A 20,741-nucleotide genomic window follows, 5' to 3' on the forward strand; every position below is an offset into this window, starting at 1 on the left:
GTTCTCCCTGTAAAAAGACAAGGGGAAGACCCCTACTCAGCTGATTAGCTGCTTCAAACTCAATAAGCCAGCAGCACTGCAGAGCTGAACACTATAAAAGATTGCTGTGGTTGGATTTACAACTAAATAAGTGAAATGGCTGACCAAGGGACAGACAGAATGAAATCATTGTGACAGTTATTATCCACCGTAAGTCATTTATTAAATTAAATATTATTTAGAATAGAATAGAATAGAATAGAATAGAATAGAATAGAATAGAATAGAATAGAATAGAATAGAATTTTATTGGCCAAGTGTGATTGGACACACAAAGGAATTTGTCTTGGTACATATGCTCTCAGTGTACATAAAAGAAAAGATACGTTCATCAAGGTACAATTATTAATCAACACATTAAAAACACAGGGAAATGTGAGCAACTATAAACATATTACTTGGGCGACCATATAAAATAAAACAATATAAATACATAAATAATAAAAAAATGTTAGCCAGACTGTATGCTACTTTTCGGCAGAAAGGTTGTAAGCAATACGTTGTACAAGGAAAATAACTGGCGGCTAGTGCTGGCCTTCAGAATATCCTATTGCACACCATTTAGCATATTTCTGATGCAGTAGTATAAAGTAGATGTCAACATCTACGGTTTAGCTCACGCTGGTAAAGCCTGTTATTAAGAACACAGTAGCCTGCAATTACTGCAGGTTCGAGCCCGGCCCAAGGTTGACTCAGCCTTCCATCCTTTATAAGGTAGGTAAAATGAGGACCCAGATTGTTGGGGGGGCAATAAGTTGACTTTGTAAAAATATACAAATAGAATGAGACTATTGCCTTATACACTGTAAGCCGCCCTGAGTCTTCGGAGAAGGGCGGGGTATAAATGTAAACAAAAAAAAAAACAAACACATTTGATGCTAATAATATTGTACACAGCTGGCTTCAGCTTGTGGGAAAAATTTGGGATGGAAAAAAATGAACTGATAAAAGTTATCGAAAAAAATGGAATATTCTAGAACAGTGTTTCTCACAATTTTGTCAATATTAAGATGTGTGGATGTTCACTTCCAGAATTTTTTGCTTAAAGTTGCCAAGGTGGAAAAACACTGTTCTAAGAACAAAGAATATGATAAAATGATGCATCATTCTTTGCACCTGAATAACTTTGGTGCTATTGTAGAGACAGATTCTGGTTTGCATCAAAGAAAATAAAATTAAAAATTGGCCACTAGCACTTCACCAAGAAGCGTAATATTGGAGTTGCAATAAATTCCACAAATATAGAGCTTAACTGAAATGCTCAATCTGTACAATATGGTCTTTCATTTGAAGTCTTACCTTCTATCTGGAAGGAAGTACATTTTCACATATGGGTTTCTTGGTCGTCCATCTAATCTAGGTGGCAGATCTGTTGCTTGAAGAACATTCACTATTAACTGATGCCCCACTTTATCATACCATAGTTTAACCTAAAATATTAAAAGAGCTCTACATTATCAATGAAATATATCAATTTGGGTTCATTTTTATCTACGTTGTATAGGTAAAGGAAGCCACAATACAGTCATTAAATAATAGAAAACATACAAGCAATTCTCCGCATTAAACCCTATCCATGACATGCTACATTCAACTAAAAAATCTTGATCTATGGAAATTGATTTGAAAGGAAATCTGGGAAGTAAAAAATGGAGGAAATTTTTCCATACAAACTATGATTAAACTACAAAATGCACTAAAATGGGATTTTGTAATCTTAGATTACTTTTACGGGATTAGGCAGCTTCATGTAGGATGAATCTATAAATGAATGTGTACATTATCTATATGTGATTTTTCACTCCAAAGGAAGATTCTTGGCAGGCAATAACAAGAGGATTATTCCTTAGATTCTATATGAGGACACCTGAAGGCAGAAATTAATATCGAAATGTGCATGAAACCATGTACCCAGCAGCCCAATCTGTTAAAACGATTTATACAGTCGACTACATCATATATTTTTTAAAGTTGAGAATTTACTTCAGTCATTGTAACAGGTAGAAAAACTTTACAGGATATGTCTGAGTGTTTGCCGTCTTTCACATCAGCTGCTATTTTGTATACATCATTCCCACTCCCTGTCCCAAAGAATTCAATCCTCTATAAAACAGCATACTGCCATTCCCAAAACAACTTCTGAGGAATAAGCTTCCAACAGAGCAATTGAATATCATTCTGTAGCATTGTGGGTGCACATGTATGTTTTTGCACAGGTGTGTGTTCACATATCTATGGGTCAAAGGTGGTATTCAGCAGGTTTTGACCAGGTCTGGAGAACCGGGAGCAGAAATTTTGAGTAGTTTGGCGAACCAGTAAATACCACCTCTGATTGGCTCTGCCCCCATTTATTCTCTGCCTCCCGAGTCTCAGCTGATCAGGAGGAAATGGGGATTTTGCAATAACCTTCCCCTGGAGTGAGGTGGGAATGGAGATTTTACAGTATCCTTCCCCTGCCATGCCCACCATGCCACGCCCACAGAACCAGTAGTAAAAAAAAATTAAATCCCACCACTGCTATGGGTGTACGTGTGAATAAAAAGTGGGGTTAGTGGCTAGTGAGTGGCTTATATAAAGAGTACCCACTCTTATAGCAGGACTGACTTTGAACTTCATTTTTAAAACCTCTTTCTCATAACATAGGATTGGTCCAGTTTTGTAAGTACAGGCCAAAATGTTTTCTGAGGAATAGATTATTAGGGAGAAAATCTACCTATAGTTGAAAATGAGTGATGGCACACAATCGATCAGTTGTTTTCAATCCTATGCTGTAAGCATATACACATGCTTAGTTAAAATGAACAGTAAACTTACATTTACTAAGCAATGCAAATATAAATATTGCAAGAAGTCTGCAAGCAGACAAAATGTGTTTTCTAGTACCATAATTCTATACTTACTGACAGCTGCCCAGGTAGAACTTGTGGTGCATCTTTTAAAGCTCCAGGGCTAGTAGGGGAAATAACAGAAATTGAAGGCCGTTCCATTTTTTGAGATTCAAATGAGCTAGAACCTGGAAAGAGGAGAAAGAAAATAGAATAATAATAAAGACCTTGAAAGATATTGTGTTAAAAGTGAAGAAGGTATGAGTTAAAAAGAGAACACTGGCCAAAATAATAACAATAATAACAGAAAAACTGGGCCTTCCTTTTTTTGCCCTATCTGTAAAAGAAATGGTAGAAAGAAAAAAAGAAAAAAAAAAGAGAACAACAAGAAAAATGAAACGAAATAAAAATCCTTAAATACTTAGCAATGTCAAAAATATGTTACATTTTCAACAAAACATTAAGTTTTAAATATCTGTAAACACAATATAGCTTTTGAGCAAGGAGAGATTTTGAAACTTATCAGTCAAGGAAAAATCAAATGTAGATATTTTATCTACATTATCCTCTAGATATTGCTCTAAATATTTTGCATTTAAAAGGAAAGAAGAGAGAAATGATTGCTTTTGCAAAATCTTCTTTTGAAAAAGGTAAGGCGTGATAAGGAGTTTCTTTTTTAAAAAAAGCCTCGGAAAAAAATGAGTATTTGTTCCTGGAATTATTTCTCAGTTATACTATAATGGATAATTGTGCTACTAGAGTTGTGAAAGGAAGAAAAGGAAGGGATAAATATTAAAGTTGAGAAATTCACTCTGTATTCCTCCAAAAATTACGCATTTGTTTTCCTACAAACAATCCAGCTTATACAGATAATTGAGTTATGACAGTTCACTTAGCGACAGTTCAAAGTTACAACATCACCCCCCATTACTTACGACATAGTTCCAAGATTACGAACATTGCAGCACCACAGCAGTTGTTCACCCTTACAAACAACTGCAGAGGCATTGCAACATTCGTTCTGCCTATTCCCCCCCACCTTCGGCCGCAGGATTTCCATAGGAACTAGGCCTGTGGAGACTCACTTACCATGCAAAGATCTAGCGAGCTGTATCCTCTCCAGCCTCTCTGCCATGGTTTCTTTGCCTGCGTCCCGGCAGGCTCTGGTTGTCTTTGCAAAAAGCTTTTCGCGGGAAGAATGGAGGCCGGGAGGGGCGTGAGCCAAAAGCTTTTTGCAAAGACAACCAGAGCCTGCCAGGATGTAATCACTTGCCCCTGGCCGGCTTTCCTCAAGGCTTTTGGCATGAAGAACGGAGGCCAGGAGTGGTTCACACACCCCTTCCGGTGTCCGTTCTTCTTGCCAAAAGCTTTTTGCAAAGATGACCGGAGCCTGCAGGGACCCAGGCAAAGAAACCGCAGCAGAGAGACTGGAGAGGACACAGTTTGGTTGAGCATTGAGATCTTCAAAAGGTAAGCGCCTGTAAAGATCTGGTGGGACAGAATGGGGGGGGGGGCTATCTCAGTAGGTGGGGGGGGGCTTGGGTGGTCAGAAGCACTAGGCTCTCCATGGTTTCCCCATCCTGAGATAAGCATGTGTGCTTAACCACCTGAGTATTCGATTAGTGAATGCATTGGGTAAATCAGGAAGAGATCACATTCAATTAACATGATCCCATTAACGAATTCCTCAGGTTATGAATATAATTGCCAGGCCCTATTACATTCCTAAATCAAGGACTACCTGTATTCAACCAGAATTCTTTCTATTATGCCTAGAATGGCAGAATTTGGACAACCTCAGTTGACAAAATGGAAAATTAAGCCACATGATATTATGTCTTCTTTTCTGGGTTTGAAAACCATCAGTAGAACAAAACTCTAGTTCAGAAAATTCTGATTTATGCAAAGATTTATGCAGTTCTATATTTTGGGCTAGGGAGAAAAAGATCAAAGTGAACAGTTAAAGTCAATTTGTATGATCAATCAGGATATTTTGGTAACTTTTGAGGTTCGAAAGAAAAGCATGTCACAATCTTGTGATATGATTGCTGCTGACCAGCTTGTATCTCTATCATGTGTCAGACATTGCAAATGGTTTCCCCGGCGATATATACTACAGCTATTTATTGTCCCATGTATTTTAGCATGAATCCTGCAGACTATCTTTTGGTATAAATAAAATATATACAACATTGCTAAGTGTTAAAAATAACTGACGGTGGAGGGAAGACTGTGCTGGTAAACTATCTTCTTATGAATCAACATTGTTCAATCACAGCAGCTGGAATAAAGTTAATACTCACTAGACTCTAGTGGAGGATGAGAAGTTTCAGGAATCCGTGGAATGTCACTGAAATAGATATATGTAGAGAAAATTTTGAAATGTCTTGTTGATCTACAGAGCAATACTATAAAATAATGTTTAATCTATATACACAATTATTTACTTAATGCTATTTAATAAAACAGACGTTGAATGTTTATTTTAAAAAATGGGTTTTTTAAAAAAATCCCAGATTTAATGCTTTTGACATATCTCTGCTAGACAGTTACTTTTCTTAAAAGGATTTGCTCAATTTAAGAAAGATGGGAGCTCATCTCTCTTAAGGAATACGATTTGAAAATGAAACAAACAGCAATTTCAATGTAAATATTTATATTGTGGTCTGGCAGTCAACAATATTTTTCCACCACACAACAGTAAAAAGTAAATAGGAGAGGAGTGAAAGTACAAAATACTAATTTGAGGGAAAAGGGAGATTTAATTCACTAAAATGTTTATACACACACCCGAAGGAGTTTGCTGAATTAAACCTACAAAAGAACCTTATAATAACAGAGAGAGAGAAACAGAAAATAAACTTGGAAACGATTAGGCAAACAAACTTAATCCCCATTTTTAAATGCATCATGTTACAATATACATGGAAACACACTTTATTTCATTTATATAACTGTGTCATACTGGATTTTATTCCAGAAATACATATATCTTCTAAAATATAAACTATCAGGTTTTTTTACCTTTAATCACAAATAGTCCAAAGTACTTTTGTTACACAGGAATTCAGAAAAATCATATCCTGCCTTTAATTTAATTTAAATGTCATTGTTATAGACTTCCACCCTCCATAAGACTCCAGTCCTTTTAAAACATTACATTGAGAGCAATAGTACCAACATTGAAAGAGCAATATAGTGAATAAAACCGCCTTCCCTCCCAGTATCCAGTAATAGCAGCAATTTTAGAATTAAAAGCTCTCAGAGGAAGCTAAGTTTTTCTCATCTTCCTAAATGACAGAAGAGTGGGTGAGGAATTCCAAAGGGGTGGAACCATCATGTTCCATTCTCTTGATTACCTTTTACAGACTTCATTGGGGAGGAGGGAATCAACAGCCTAACTGGTTGATAGATTTTTATGAGATAATCCTCAAACTTTTTAAACGGGGAATTCACGGTCCCTCAGACTGTTGGTGGACCAGACTGGCTGGGTGGGCATGGCTAGGTGGTCATGTGACTGGGTGGGCATGGCCAATTTGGCAGTCCATTAAACAATGCACACAAATTAAACTTTAATTTGTTTTGCTCCTGAGGGTGTTTTATTTGCTTTTGTTTGCATGTTGCTCTTTTGGTTGACTTTTCTTTTTATGGTTTTTTCAGTTATTTAAGAGTCTAGTGGTCCACTTCAGGAAACTCAGTTTTGCAGCAATTCTTCTCAGCCCCAAGGAGCTTACAATCAACAAGTCTCTCTTCCCCCTCTCTTTCTCCCTCTCTCTCTCTGTCTATCTATCTCTTTCTCTCTGTGTCTTGTCTCTTTCTTTCCCTCCCTCTCCCTCTCTTTCTCTCTCTCTCTCTCTTTCTCTCTCTTTGTATCTTTCTGTCTCTCTCTCTCTCTGTCTCTCTCTCTCTCTCTCTTTTTATCTTCTGGAGGCAGGGGAGTCAAAAAAAGGGCATGCAGACTCTCTGGGAGGCTTCCATGCACCCCATTTTTGGCCTCCCGGGGCATCCATGCACCCCGTTTTTCACCTTCCTGCCTCCAAAAGCATTCTGCAGGCAAAAATGGGCTAAAACGGGCCCTTTTTGGCCTCCTGGGGCATCCCTGTGCTCTGTTTTTCCCCTCCCCCACCTCAAGATACATTCTGTAGGACAAAAATGGCCAAAAATGAACCCATTTTGGCCTCCCAGGCCATCCACGTGCCCCATTTTTTACCTCCCCCACCTCCAGTAGCCCTCTGCAGTCCAAAAATGTTGGCCTTACCTTCCAGTTCCAACCTGTGGAGCTTGCGAAGGTAAGTCCTGCGCTCAAACAAAGGGTGGGGGCTGGAGGGTGGGCGGGGCGATGTGGGCAGGACAGCCTCATGGTTCTGCATGGGCCAGATTAATGGCTTTGGCGGACCATATGCAGCCTACGGGCCTTAGTTTGAGGACCCCTGTCCTAAATGTATTCAGGCATAGACTAGTAAGGGCTGCACAGATGATAACCAGCTGGTTATTATCTGTAGCCAATGTTGTGTAGGCAACACCGATGGTATATGATTATGGTGGCCCTCACCCATTGATAAGAGGGCTGATGGGTTTTGCTCCAGCTTCCTGATAGTCTTCAAGAGCAGCCCTCGTCATAGCACATTGCAGTATTCTACCCTAGAGGGGATGAGGGCATATTGCAGTTAACAATTCAGATAGATGCATGATGGTTTGCTTCATAACATAACATTCATCCTTTCCCAGATGAATTAGCACTGGGAGAGGGAAGGTGAAAATGAAGTGGTAATTAATAGAAAATAGACTGGATCCAAACTTGGTAACATTTACCATAGATCCATTAAAATAAATTGCTCTTAAATTAGCTGTAGATCTGAAGAAGCTGTATAGCTGAAAATGTCTAACTGGCGATGAGATCTATGCCGAAATATACAAATCATGGCATATATTAGTAAGAACATTTTCTCCTTATAGTTAAAATTAGAGCTGGACCTTTCCAGCTTTGCTGCCAAGGACTTTTGTCTTGAAAATCCAAGTATGAGAATGTAAGGTTGCCCTTTCATTCTTTTTTACTTTACATTTTTAGTATGCCAACATGTATCTTACTGTAATATTATATGCTTTTATATGCACATGCCTGCATTTATGAGAGGGGGGAGAGAGAGAGCAGGAGAGGGAGGGAGAGAGAGGGGGAGAGAGAGAGAGAGAGAGGGAGGGAGATAGAGAGAAAGGGAGAGAGAGAGGGAGAGAAAGGGGGTGGGAGAGAGAAAGAGAGAGGGAGGGGAGAGAGAGGTAGAGGAGAGAAAGGGAGAGAGAGACAGAGAGGGAGATGGGGGTAGGCTAAGAAAGAAATTGCAAAGCAAACTTTACCCAATAGGCCTTGAAACAATAATTTCAACTTGAGGTTCTGATTTGGATTCTAAAATAATATTGTAAACTTCTTCATTTGTAGCTCCAGGAAGTGGTTTACCATTCCACTCTAGAACTTCATCACCTGGAATTTAAAAACAAAGGGTATATTCTTTTGTATGATTTCACTCACAGAGATACATGCATAGATAAATATAAATTGCTATGGTAGCTTCTTTTCTAGGCCATATCTGTGGGTGTATATTCAGAGATAATAAAACTTTGCAATAAAAAAAAAACCACTCTTCTTGAACATTCTTCTGACATCAAAACACTGAACTACCACCAAAATTGAAACGGCTTGGCAGAAGGTTGTCAGGAAGCCTAACTGGGCCATCGCCCGGTTCTGCTATCACATATCGCAACATGCTATGGGGTCAGTATAGCTAGTTAGAAGATAGCATGTGCTCTTAAAGAAGAACTTGCACAGGGATTGAGACTAAACTGATTCTGAATTTAATAACAGCAGCAAGACTGTTGATTGGACAATATTGGAAGAAAGAAGAGGTACCTACAATAGAAGAATGGATACTGAAAGTCATTAATTTGGCTGAGATGGCTAAAATCTCAGCTTTTTTAAAAGACAATACGCAGGAAAGATATTTAATTGAATGGAAAAAATGGATTGATTATATACAAAACAGATATCAGATTAAGAAATATCAGATTGCCTTTGAATAATTAGAAAGTTATTTTATTTAATGGGGAGGGGGTTGGGAGATGAAAAGCTTTGGATGAGGTTAATTGGATTGGAAGGGAAAATTTTATTCTATGTTTGGTTTATGTATAACAATACCTTGTGATTGACCCGGGAAGCCGGGGGGGGGGGGAAGGGAGGGGGGAAGGGGGTTTTTTGGGAGGGAGGGGGAAAAAAAGGGTGAAAATGTCTTTGTTTTTTTTAAAACTTTTTCAATAAAAAAAAAAAAGAAGAACTTGCTACCATTCTTCCTCTTTCAGTACTAGTACCAGGACATCTTAATCAGTATATTCAGTCAGTTATTCTGTCTGTCTGTCTGTCTATTGTTGATAGAACACATTGTAAGCTGCCCAGAGTCACTTCAACCGTGAGAGGGGCAGCATATAAATTTATTAAATAAATAAATTCTAGCCAGCCATGAGCAGAAAATTAGCCAGGCAGCATGAGACAGATTAAAATCTATTTAAAAGGTCAGCTGAAAATTGAAACTCTTCAAGTGATTTTAATATTTAATTTTCTCAGGAGGTCTCAGATTTTCTTCCTGTCAGGCTATGAGCAGCTTAGCCATTTTGACAGTAGTGTGCAATGCAGCATACTTCCACTGTAACACAGTTGGTTGATTTTTTATTATCTCAAGGCAAAACCTGATAGTTTCCTTCCTTCAGTCCAACAAATGTTTTTGCAGAGCTCTAGGACTTGCAAATGCTTCCCATTATTCTTTATAACAAGTCTCTGGTGCAGAGAAGGTCATTTCCTTCTTTTTGACAAGATTTTTTTTTCTGTTTTAAAAAGAGTAGTAAGATCTGATATTTCCGCAGTTTTGGTTTGCAGAAAGGTGCCCTTTGTTCATTAACAGATATATATAGCCAATATTACAAAGAGTCTCATGCATGTTTTTTTTTATATGAAGTTTATAGAAATTAGAATTAGAATTAAGGTTTGGTTTTGCTCATAAACTAAAGTATTATAAATATTTAGATTATGCAGATTTTTTTCCAGTTCTTTATACCTTTCTGTCAGATATAACTAAGATGTATATACTCTTAGAGACATAGCAATTTTATATATTATAAAAATAGTTTTAGCATATGCAAATCTGTACTTTGTGTACAGAGTATTTCCAAGAGTCCATCCAATAAACATATATTTTAACCAATATAACTAGGTTCAGCTGAAATAGATAACCTTTACCTTGCTCCCATTAGGTTGAAATATTTACAGAGGGAATTGTACACTGAAACTGCAAATATAGTACATAACAGTAGCATTATATAGATTTTGAGAATATTGAGACAAAATCATTCCCATAACTGAGATACCTGCTCTTAGATGTCCCACCACATCAGCCAAGCTACCTTTCTTTACTTTGGTAATGAAGGCACCAAGTCGTCCTAAATCGGTCATTTTTCCTCCTACAACCTGAAAATAAATATGCCACCTTTCAGAATACCAAACTGCATTTTAACTAAAATAATGGGAATCTATATTCAGTTCAATGCCTTTTACCTTTATAACCACAGAAACCTTGCCTCTTTCAGAGGAAAATAATTGCTTGTGCAAAGTTAATACTTTATATGATTTTTAAGAGATCCATATTCATGTTACTATTTAAACTTGCAAAAAGAATCAGCTTGAGAACCCTTACTGTTGCATAACTAAAAGGCACATCTTCTTGCAGAAGTGGAACTTACCTGTTTTACTTCAATTTGTCAATCCAGGGAAATGGTTTGTTTGTTGCGAACATTTAATTACTAAAATAGGTAATATTTCTGTTGGTTTTTAACCTTATGTTTACTGGCCAGAGTTGCAGCTGATAAGCTGGGCAACCATCGAAATCACAGGTGTCAAACTCGATCGCGTCACATGACGTATCGTGACATATTGTGACATGATTTGCCTTTGCGGAGCCGGAGTGGGTATGGCTTACGCGTGATGCATCCGGCCCGCGGGCCACCAGTTTGACACCTGTGATCTAAATCAATCAATAGGAAGCATCTTCACAGTAGTGGAGTTTCCTGGCTTTTTATGTATGGCAGCTTGTCTAACCTATCTTACTTAAAGTTGTATGTGTGCTTGTTTCTGATTGGCCTACCTGCTTGATTTGGCTCCACTGTTTCATCTTAAGAGTGTTTCTTTCTATTGTTTTGGTTCTCACTAATTCTCAGTGATATGCTTGATCTGAAATACTTAACAGTTTTCCAATTGAATTTATAGTTCAATTTGTCTATGTGTCATGAAATTAAAGAATTTATATAATGTCTTCTGGCTGGTTCCTGGTATTCAAATACCCATTCTGCTAATCTTCTGATAGTGACTTTCACAATCTTTACATGGTATGTTGTAAACAATACCTGTTCTGCCTTTTGTAGTTATTGGATTTAGGGATTGTTTAAGAGAGATTGCAAAGATTGCTGCTATAGTGTTTACGTACAGTATCTTCTAATTTGTGTACGTATCTATCTATCAAATTGAAAGTAAGTGGTGTGGTATAGGTCTATCAGTTCCATGATTCTAGCCTTTTCCAGTTTTGTACTCTTGGTTAGGTTTGATGCTTTAAAGCAGGGGTCAAACTCAAGGCCCGGGGCTGGATCTGGCCCATGGGGTGCTTAGATCTGACCCTCAGGGCCGCCCTGGAAACAGCAAAGGACCGGCCTGCGGTGCCTCTGCCAGTGAAAATGGGCTGGCGAGCTCCATTTTTGGCTGCGATGGCCTCCTGCAACCCTCTGCCAGCGAAAATGGAGGTTGGCCACCCTCCCAACCTCCATTTTCGCTGGAAGAGGGTTGCAGGAAGCCGTCACAGCCGAAAACGGAGCTCACCAGCCCATTTTCACTGGCAGAGAGCTTGAGCCACCTCAGGCACCCCAAACACGAGCTGGCCATGCCCACCCCAGCCAAGCCCACTCTGGCCCCCTGAGGTCAAACACAACCCTGATGCAGCCCTCAATGAAATTAAGTTTGACACCCCTGCTTTAAAGCTTCAATGGATATTCTGCCAGTGTTGGGTGTATGGAGGTAAGAATGTTGTGATATCAAATTAGACTGTGATTTCATCTTGCACAATTGTTAAGCCTTTAATTTTCTCAGGGCATTAAAGTTGCATGTTCTATGAGCTATTGACTTATTTGGTGAGTTCTCTGGTTAAGCTGTTGGGATTCCCTGGTAGGAACACAACTAAATGGAGCAGTATGTTTGCAAGAAATAAAACTAAGCTCAGTGAACATTACACCCCAAATTTAACCACTAGAACATTCTTCACTATTGAGTTCCATTGACTTTCAGGGCCAAAGTTTAAGGAACACAGCAACAGAAAGCTTGACATAATGTCCCTAAAGTTTTTAACTTGCAGTATGGTTGACTCCAAAGGTAAAACATACCTATATATATATATAAATTGTTTTTTCAGGATGACAGTCATGGTACAGAGTAATGCTAATTATTATTCATATTTCCTATCATTCTTTGTAGGACCTAAAGGACATTATTTAACGAGGCAAAGTTCGAACTATTTGGTTGAGGATCTAGAATGGCAGCAAAGAGAAACCACTGGTTCTTGACTCAGCCCATGAACAATCAGAAGCATGGAGCATTCAGTGTGGTTGGCTATTAAAAATGCAAGATATACCCTTAGTGGGGTATATGTAGTATTCCTCCTACATGACAAGGGATCTAGAATTTAATTATACATATATGCATATACTTCTAAAAACTAAGAATTCATGGAGAAAAAAAATTCCTGAGTGGTTACTGACCTAACTGTAAACTATCTCTGAATTATAAATAAATTTGTACCTACCCCAAGTACTCTGAAGAGGCAGAACTCTAGAAAAGATCACATTTTTGAATCAGCGTCAATTTAATATTTAATATAAATGCTAACCAATTAACTAATGTACAGTTCAATTCAAATCCAATTGCATGGAACTGAACACTGCACTGTACAATAACCTCACTGTTTGGGTCATACAATATCTAGAGCCACAAACTGGCAAAATACAATTTAGCCATGCATATTGTGTGAACTCAACTTTAAAAATTAATAAGTTTAAGTTTAATTCTGCTTCTTCTTTTTAATCTCAAGGTGGTACTTGAATGATAGACTATTCTAAAACCTTGCTTTAAAAAAGTCTCAATTTCAACCAAGAATCAGTCTTCTTACAAAAGAGTAATGGAAATAAGCTTATAATATAGTTTCCAAGGCACTTACTTTGAGTCCCAGTAATGCACCTGACTCTTTTGGCATAGTTGATCTTTTGTTGAGAATAACGCGACCAATTAGCCGATCTCCCTCTTTAGATGGTTGCCAAGTTACAGGATGCTATTACATACAAATACAGGAAAACAAATGAATTGAGAAATTGTTTTTGTGGTAAAGACTTTGGGTCTCTATTTTATAGCGATCACCTACTTTTATTACTTGTACTCATTATTTAACTGGATTATTATCTCCAGAATTAAAAGAAACTGCATTATGTTTAACAACCGAAAAATGAAAATCATATTTAACAACTTGCAACCTAATAATTATATTTCAGCTCACAAAAAACATCTTTAACAAGACAAATTCCAGAGATCCCTATTACAGCAAAGCGTACAGCATATACACACACAAATACACACACTTAAATAAAACCCAATTTCTTTCATTTTTAGTAAGGGAATTTATGGGAGACAACATTCCATCGTCAACCAGATTAAGTAGCAGGGAAGGAAATTATTTAATGCTTTGTTCATTAAATCTCCGCATGGCTCAGAAAGAAATGGATCTAAATTCATTTCAGAATTGTGGAGTGTAAATCTTCTAGAATTCCCTCCCCCCCCCCCCCCCAAAAAATCAACTACACTCAGACTGGTAGGTGCAGTAAGTAACCCGAGAGCACTGTTACATTTAATTTACAGGAGCTCGAAGTCTTGTTTGATTCTTTTCATAGTAATTTTTCCTGAGGCATCTTTGGATGAGCCTACCCACAGACCTTTTTCCTCTGAACCTGTGTTCTCTTATCGCGGTTTGTTTTCTAATTAAGAAAATAGGATCTTATAAAGATCCTTTGGTTGCCAGTTTGCAGTATGTTTTGTAGATTACAACATAACTCAGAAAGTCTAGACTTCTGCAAATTGCCAGTTACTGAGTTTAAATTTCTGTCAAATTTTGTCAATTAAATGAAAAGTGAAGATTTCTTCTTCTTCTCAGTTTGCCTCTAAATCCATGCCTAGAGAGCAGAAAGAAGGCAGTGGCAAAACACTTCCATTAGAGGTCAAATCTGCTGTATCACCGGGACTGTTCTAGTAAGTAAGAAGCAGGCTCAGATGGAAGTGAAATTTACAAAACTAAACAATGTAATTATGAAGAAACAAGGCTCAATCCTATCATCCATCCATCCATTCATCTATCCATCCATCCATTCACCTACCTACCTACCAATCTACCATAGAAAAACTGGATACAAAATAGTACATAATTTGGATCTGAATTTGGCTTGGAGATATATATATGGGACATACCTTTATGATGTTTACCCCAATATACAAGTAGTTCTCAACTTACAACAGCTCTCATTTAGTGATCATTCAAAGTTACAACGGCAATGAAAAAAATGACTTATGACCATTTTTCACACTTATGACCATTGCAACATCCCAATGTCAAATGATTTACATTTAGATGCTTGAAAACTTATGATTGTAGAGTTATGATCCCCAGAGTCATGCAATCCCCTCGTGACCTTCTGACAAACAAAGTCAATGAGGAAACCAAATTCACTTAACATCCTTGTTACTAATTTAAGAACTGCATACAGAACCTAACAAATGTTACAAGAAAAGTCATAAAATGGGGAAAACTCACTAACAAATTTCTCACTTAGCAATATAAATTTTGGGCTTAATTGTGATCGTAAGTTGAGGACTACCCAGTGGTGGGATTCTGCAGGTTCTAGGCGGTTCAGCCAAACCGTTTGTTAAATTGTTGGCTTGCCCCGCCCCTTGCCCTGCCTCTCCCCACCACTACTTACTGGCCTCAGAACACACCGAACAGAACCGTTTGTTAAATTGCTGGCTTGCCTGTCCCTCACCCAGCCCCAGCCTGCTTTCCCACCTTTGCCATGGCCTCCCACTCTGTTCCTTACCTCAGATTGCCCACCTCAGACTGCCCCGACTGCTCCAGCAGCAGAACAGGCAAATACAGCCAAATGCTGCCCTCGGGGAAACGGGACTGGGAAAGGTGGTTGACCTGCGCTCGCCCAGCTGCCGACCGCGACCTGCCCCCATCCAAGGACCTTGCTGGCCACATGGTCACCGATCGCAGCCTACTCTCATCCAAGCGCCTCACTGGCCACATGGCTGCTAACCACAGCCTACCCCCATCCAAGTGCCTCGCTGCCCACCCTATCCAAATGCCTCACTGGCCGCGAACTACAGCCGTGTGGCCAGCAAGGCACTTGGATCGGGTAGCTAGCGAGGCGCTTGGATGCAGGTAGGCTGCAGTCGGCAGTTGCGTGGCCAGCAAGGTGCTTGGATCAGGTGGGCAGCAGCCACAAGCTGCTGGCTACCCCATACAAACACCTCACTAGCCACCTGATCCAAGCGCCTCGCTGGCCACATGTCCACCGACCTCGGCCTACCCCCATCCAAGTGCCTCGCTAGCCACACAGCCGCCAGTCACTAGCGAGGCGCTTGGATGTGGGTAGGCTGCGGTCGGCAGCTGTGTGGCCAGCGAGGCACTTGGATTGGGTGGGCAGTGAGGTGTGTGTCAATCGCCTCAGCCTGCCACCGACCCAGCAGGACTGTCCTGCAGCCACTTCCCACCCACACGGCACCAGCCTACCTTACCCCATCTGAAGAAAGAGTGATGGAGAGAAAGGGGGGGGAGGAAGAGAGAGGGAGAGAAAGAGGGAGGAAGGAGAGAAAGGGGGGAGAAAGAGATGGAGAGAAAGAGGTGGAGAAAGATGAAGGAGAGAAAGAGAGATGAAGGAGAGAAAGAAATGGAGAGAAAGGGGAGAAAGTGATGGAGAGAAAGAGATGAAGGTCAGAAAGGGTGGGGAGAAAGAGAAATTGAGAGAAAGGGAAGAAAGAAACGGAAAGAGATGGAGAGAAAGAGATGGAGAGAAGAGAGATGAAGGCGAGAAAGAGAGATGAAGGAGAGAAAAAGGGGGAGAAAGAGACAGAGAGAAAGAGGTGGAGAAAGATGAAGGAGAGAAAGAGAGATGAAGGAGAGAAAGAAATGGAGAGAAAGGGGAGAAAGTGATGGAGAGAAAGAGATGAAGGTCAGAAAGGGTGGGGAGAAAGAGAAATTGAGAGAAAGGGGAAGAAAGAAACGGAAAGAGATGGAGAGAAAGAGATGGAGAGAGAGGGGGAGAAAGAGATGAAGGAGAGAAAGGGGGGAGAAAGATGAAAGAGAGAAAGAGGGGGAGAAAGAGATGGAGAGAAGGGGGGAGAAAGAGAGGGGGAGAGAAAGAGGGGAGAAAGATGAAAGAAAGAAAGAGAGGGAGGGAGAATGGATTTGTTCTGGTAATTGGTTAAACAAGCATGGCACTGAAAAAGTGACTTATGACCGTTTTTCACACTTACAAATGTTGCAGCAAACTGTCATTAGGGCAAAGAAGCTATGTCACATGACCACCTGGCCACGCCCACCCAGTCACATGAAGCACCAAGTTGTGACATGAGTGACATGGTTATTAAGAATGCTGCAATAGGCATAAATGATGACCGGTCATAAGTGTGAGGATTGGTCAAAAGTGTGAGAACCTGTCAGAAATCACTTTTTTCAGCCCTCTGGGTAGTCCCTATGTGCATAGGGACTACTCAGAGGGCTGAAAAAGTTATTTTTGACCTGTCCTCACACTTTTAACCGGTCCTCACACTTACGACTGTCCTCACATTTTACATTTTGCACCCTATCTTATAACCGTGGTGAAAAGAAGCAGTTGTGAAATGAATGACATGGTTGTTAAGAATGCTGCAACTGGCATAAATGTGAGGATGGTCATAAGTGTGAGAACTGGTCAAAAGTGCGTAGACCAGTCAGAAATGACTTTTTTTAGCCCTCTGAGTAGTTTCTATGCCCATAGCCATGGCCACCCGGTCACATGACCAGCTAGGCTCGCCCACCCAGTCACATGACCAGCTAGCCACGCCCCAAAATAAGCCACACCCACAGAATCGGTTGTTAAAAAAATTTGAATCCCACCACTGAGACTACCTATATTTCATTCTGCTTTTGTACATATGTTTACTACACAGCAATGGACCTTTTGCTGCAATCAATAGCAGCATCCTATAAAATTCTGCTTTCAGTTCTTACTCTGGAGTAAGGGGGATTCTTCAAGCAGAACTGGAATCAGTTAAAACTTTTTCTTTCACTTCCACTATTATGAACTTCCCTTGAAGACTTCTATAGACAGAATACATTACTCCATGAATAGAAAACACCCTAAGATCCAATGTTGATAAATATTTCTTATATGGGTTACATTGAGAACAATGGACACTAAAATGGCTATGAAACAATATTATTCTTTAATTTAAACCAACAAAACAATGGGGTAAGGAAGGAGGGAGATTTCTTACCGAGCTAATAGGGGATGTATCTCTAGTGTGCCATGTGGCAGGATCCAACCAGTAATAATCCAAGTCACCTGGAAAATTCATAAACAGAAAGAAATATATATTCTATCATATTAAGAAAATTATATGAATGAATGAATTACATCTGCGTCTAGAAATATAATGTAAAATATTTTTAAGAAAAGCATTAAGTATATAATGATCCTTTTACATACAGACCAATGTATTGTAAAGTGCAGGGTATGAAAATACCAGGCACTTTACATTACATGTAAGCTATTTGAATTTTACAGCCCAAATTTTGAACATCTATATGAATGCACTAATATTTTATAAGGCCCACTAAACACATGTACTGCAAATATTGAGAGAGTTGGATCTAGGATAAAGTTAGTTCTACATAATTTCTTTTAAATTCATAGAAAACTAAGCCATGATTAATTGTCCCATTGATTTAAACACAATTTGAACAGAATTAATTCCCATAGCAAATCCTGTAATTATCTGCTCAAAAGTACTTCTTACTGGTTCTTACTTCAAGGACATTTAATTCTAAAATTAAAGGTATAAATCAGCATCTTGAATCTAGATTTAGATTTGAATAATTATTATGAAAAGAAAACATAATACATTTTAATCCCACAATAATTCTTGATATGACTTTCAAATTCCTAATGATAACTGAAGAACATCTAACAGAAATGATAATAATAGGTAATTAGTATTTAATATGTATTACTAAGTAATGAAAAGACACTAACAAAACTGTGTGCGACATGTATTGAATTATTTAATTGAATAGATATATTAGACTATGAATTAGATAGTTGTAAAAGGCAGAAAGAAAAAAAAATGAATTATGATAAGGACTAGAGAATTATGGATCTGTCAGTATATTAAGCAATAAAAATAAATAAATGAACTACTACAGTCAACTGAGTCTCTTAAGAATAGAAATTCATTATAGAAGATTCTGCTAAATCCAGAAATTCCTTTTTGTTGTTTTTTTAAATGGTTGCAATTATATACACATTTATCTGGGGGTGGTTCCATTTAAATAAGCAGAAAAGTACTCTTCTTTTAGCTTGAGGAATTTCATGATTGTATGATGCTTCATTCTAATTATATCTTAGAGGTTTTTAATGTTTTCCCATTTTATATATTGCTCAATTGCTGTGGGGTGTAGATTTTATAAATAAATTAATAGTTCTGTGCAGGTACTTATAGGTATGTACTATTACTGTTAATTAAATATGACATACGTTTTGCACTGGTTTTTCAGTAGTTAATTAATATAGGCTGTGCAATCTTCACATTACTATGAATGCCAGCAGGAATGAGGAACCCAGAGTGGGATGGAACCCATCAAATGGCTCATCTGACTGTGTGTTGTCACTGGGGTTGGAGTTACTGTTTTTTATTTTTTCTATACTTGTGTTTTTATTTCTTATAGGCTGCCTAGAATTGCTATGAGCAAGTAGCAGCTGTATATATTATAAATATATATATATTCTAAATAAATAAATACTATGTTTTGAACTTATTATATAATAAAAGCCACTATCCAATTTTATCCCCATCTGTAATATGTTACAATAGTTACAATAATATAAAAAAAACTTTCTAGGGCTGAAATACAGAACACATACTTTACCATTTTTCATATATCATTATTATCGCTGCTGCTGTTATTACACTTACTTCACTGTCGAGCTCTTTATTTAAATATGTAATACACTGCAAGTGTAGAAAAAGTAAATTGCAGTGGTGGGATTCAGCCAGTTCGTACCACTTCGGGAGAACCGGTTGTTAACTTTCTGAGCAGTTTGCCAAACTGGTTGTTGGAAGAAATCATTAGGGCAGAGAACCGGTTGTTAAATTACTTGAATCCCACCGCTGGTAAATTGTGATTTAAGAACTAGATTGGACTTTAAAAGGTAACGTATGAGGCTTTGGGGAGTCCCAGTGAGGCCTTGGGGAGGCTGTGTGAGACTTTGGGGAGGCCGCATGAGGTTTTGGGGTGGCCAGGTGAAGCTTTGGGGAGATCAGGTGAGACTTTGGGGAGGCCACCTGAGGCTTTCAGGGACGCTGAATAATATACCTTTGAGCGGCCTTCTAGAAGTCTTGCAACTGCCTCAACAAGCAAACCTTGTCAGCAGTGAGAGGAAGAAGAGACCAAAGGTCAACCCAGATGGTGAGAGGTGACAAAGTTAGGCAATGTCAATGAAGTATAGGGCAGGCAAAAGGGCAGACATGGGAGAGGAGATAGGTCTGATACACAGGCATGAATCATTGCAATGTGGAGAAAGAGAAAGGTCATTTCAAAACTACATGTTGATCATAAATTTATCCTTAACAATCTCCTGCAAATTATGGTGAGCTACAAGAGACTAAAACAGTGCATGCAGGGAGGATACAACCCTCCTTTAAAATTAGTCCCAGATGAAAAACTGTTTTCTCAAATAAAAATGCACATAGAAGACTGTAACCCGAGGGCAATGAGAAGAAGAAAAACCCCTGACTTTGAAAAATTAACTTTCAATTTTTCAAATAACTCTTGGGTCCATTTCCTTCCATTCACATCATTTAAAAGCATGCACAAATCAGTCAGGCCCCTTGAAAGTTTTAGATGGAGAGGTGTTGCTGATTCTGCAGTATCATTACCAAGTATGTTTTCCTTTTTGAACACGTAAGAGCAAGAGTTATCATGCAGCAAACATGCTAACTCTTGACGTCTTAAGGTGAATCAGTGTTGACATCCAACTAGCTAGCTAATATTAACTAACTAGAAGGGGGAGACCTTACCAGTTTACTCTTTGGTCTCCTGAGCACTGCTTCCTGGCATCAAGGGACCATGAGCAACATCACACAAGCATCTATTAGCAAAACCAGATTCAGTTTATCGGAAACAACAACAACGGAATGGATCAAACTGCACAAATAACAATACAGAACATCAGAATGGATGTCTTCAGATACACACTGTAAATGAATAAGGTATTTCTTTTATCTGTTCAGTCCACATTAAACTCCTAGCATAGGGTTCTTAATGCCTTTTGCTACTGACATTTTATAAAATATTTGGTTCAAACCTTACTCTAAGAAACATTCTCCTTGTCTCGGTCTGACATGAAAGTCCCCTACTTGCCACAGAAGTGTGTGCTATATGCTTTTTAAGTTTTGATTTAAACAGGAAAGAAAATCACAAATAACTTTCTGCAACTAAA

The 20,741-nt window shown here is 38.7% G+C and overlaps 1 protein-coding gene across 1 annotated transcript in view; it reads right to left on the reverse strand.

Moving 5' to 3' along the window:
- RIMS1 (regulating synaptic membrane exocytosis 1) overlaps positions 1-20,741 on the reverse strand; it is a 296,197-nt gene that overhangs the window by 96,293 nt on the left and 179,163 nt on the right. The window contains exons 5-11 of the mRNA XM_058176391.1: positions 17,518-17,585; positions 13,157-13,267; positions 10,272-10,371; positions 8,217-8,340; positions 5,168-5,214; positions 2,940-3,052; positions 1,339-1,469 (exon numbers count right to left, since the gene is read on the reverse strand). Of these exons, the coding sequence (XP_058032374.1) occupies positions 1,339-1,469; positions 2,940-3,052; positions 5,168-5,214; positions 8,217-8,340; positions 10,272-10,371; positions 13,157-13,267; positions 17,518-17,585 (694 nt within the window). The remainder of the gene's footprint in view (positions 1-1,338; positions 1,470-2,939; positions 3,053-5,167; positions 5,215-8,216; positions 8,341-10,271; positions 10,372-13,156; positions 13,268-17,517; positions 17,586-20,741) is intronic.

The sequence above is a fragment of the Ahaetulla prasina genome, chromosome 1 (assembly GCF_028640845.1).
Source record: "Ahaetulla prasina isolate Xishuangbanna chromosome 1, ASM2864084v1, whole genome shotgun sequence".
Lineage (NCBI taxonomy): Eukaryota > Metazoa > Chordata > Lepidosauria > Squamata > Colubridae > Ahaetulla > Ahaetulla prasina.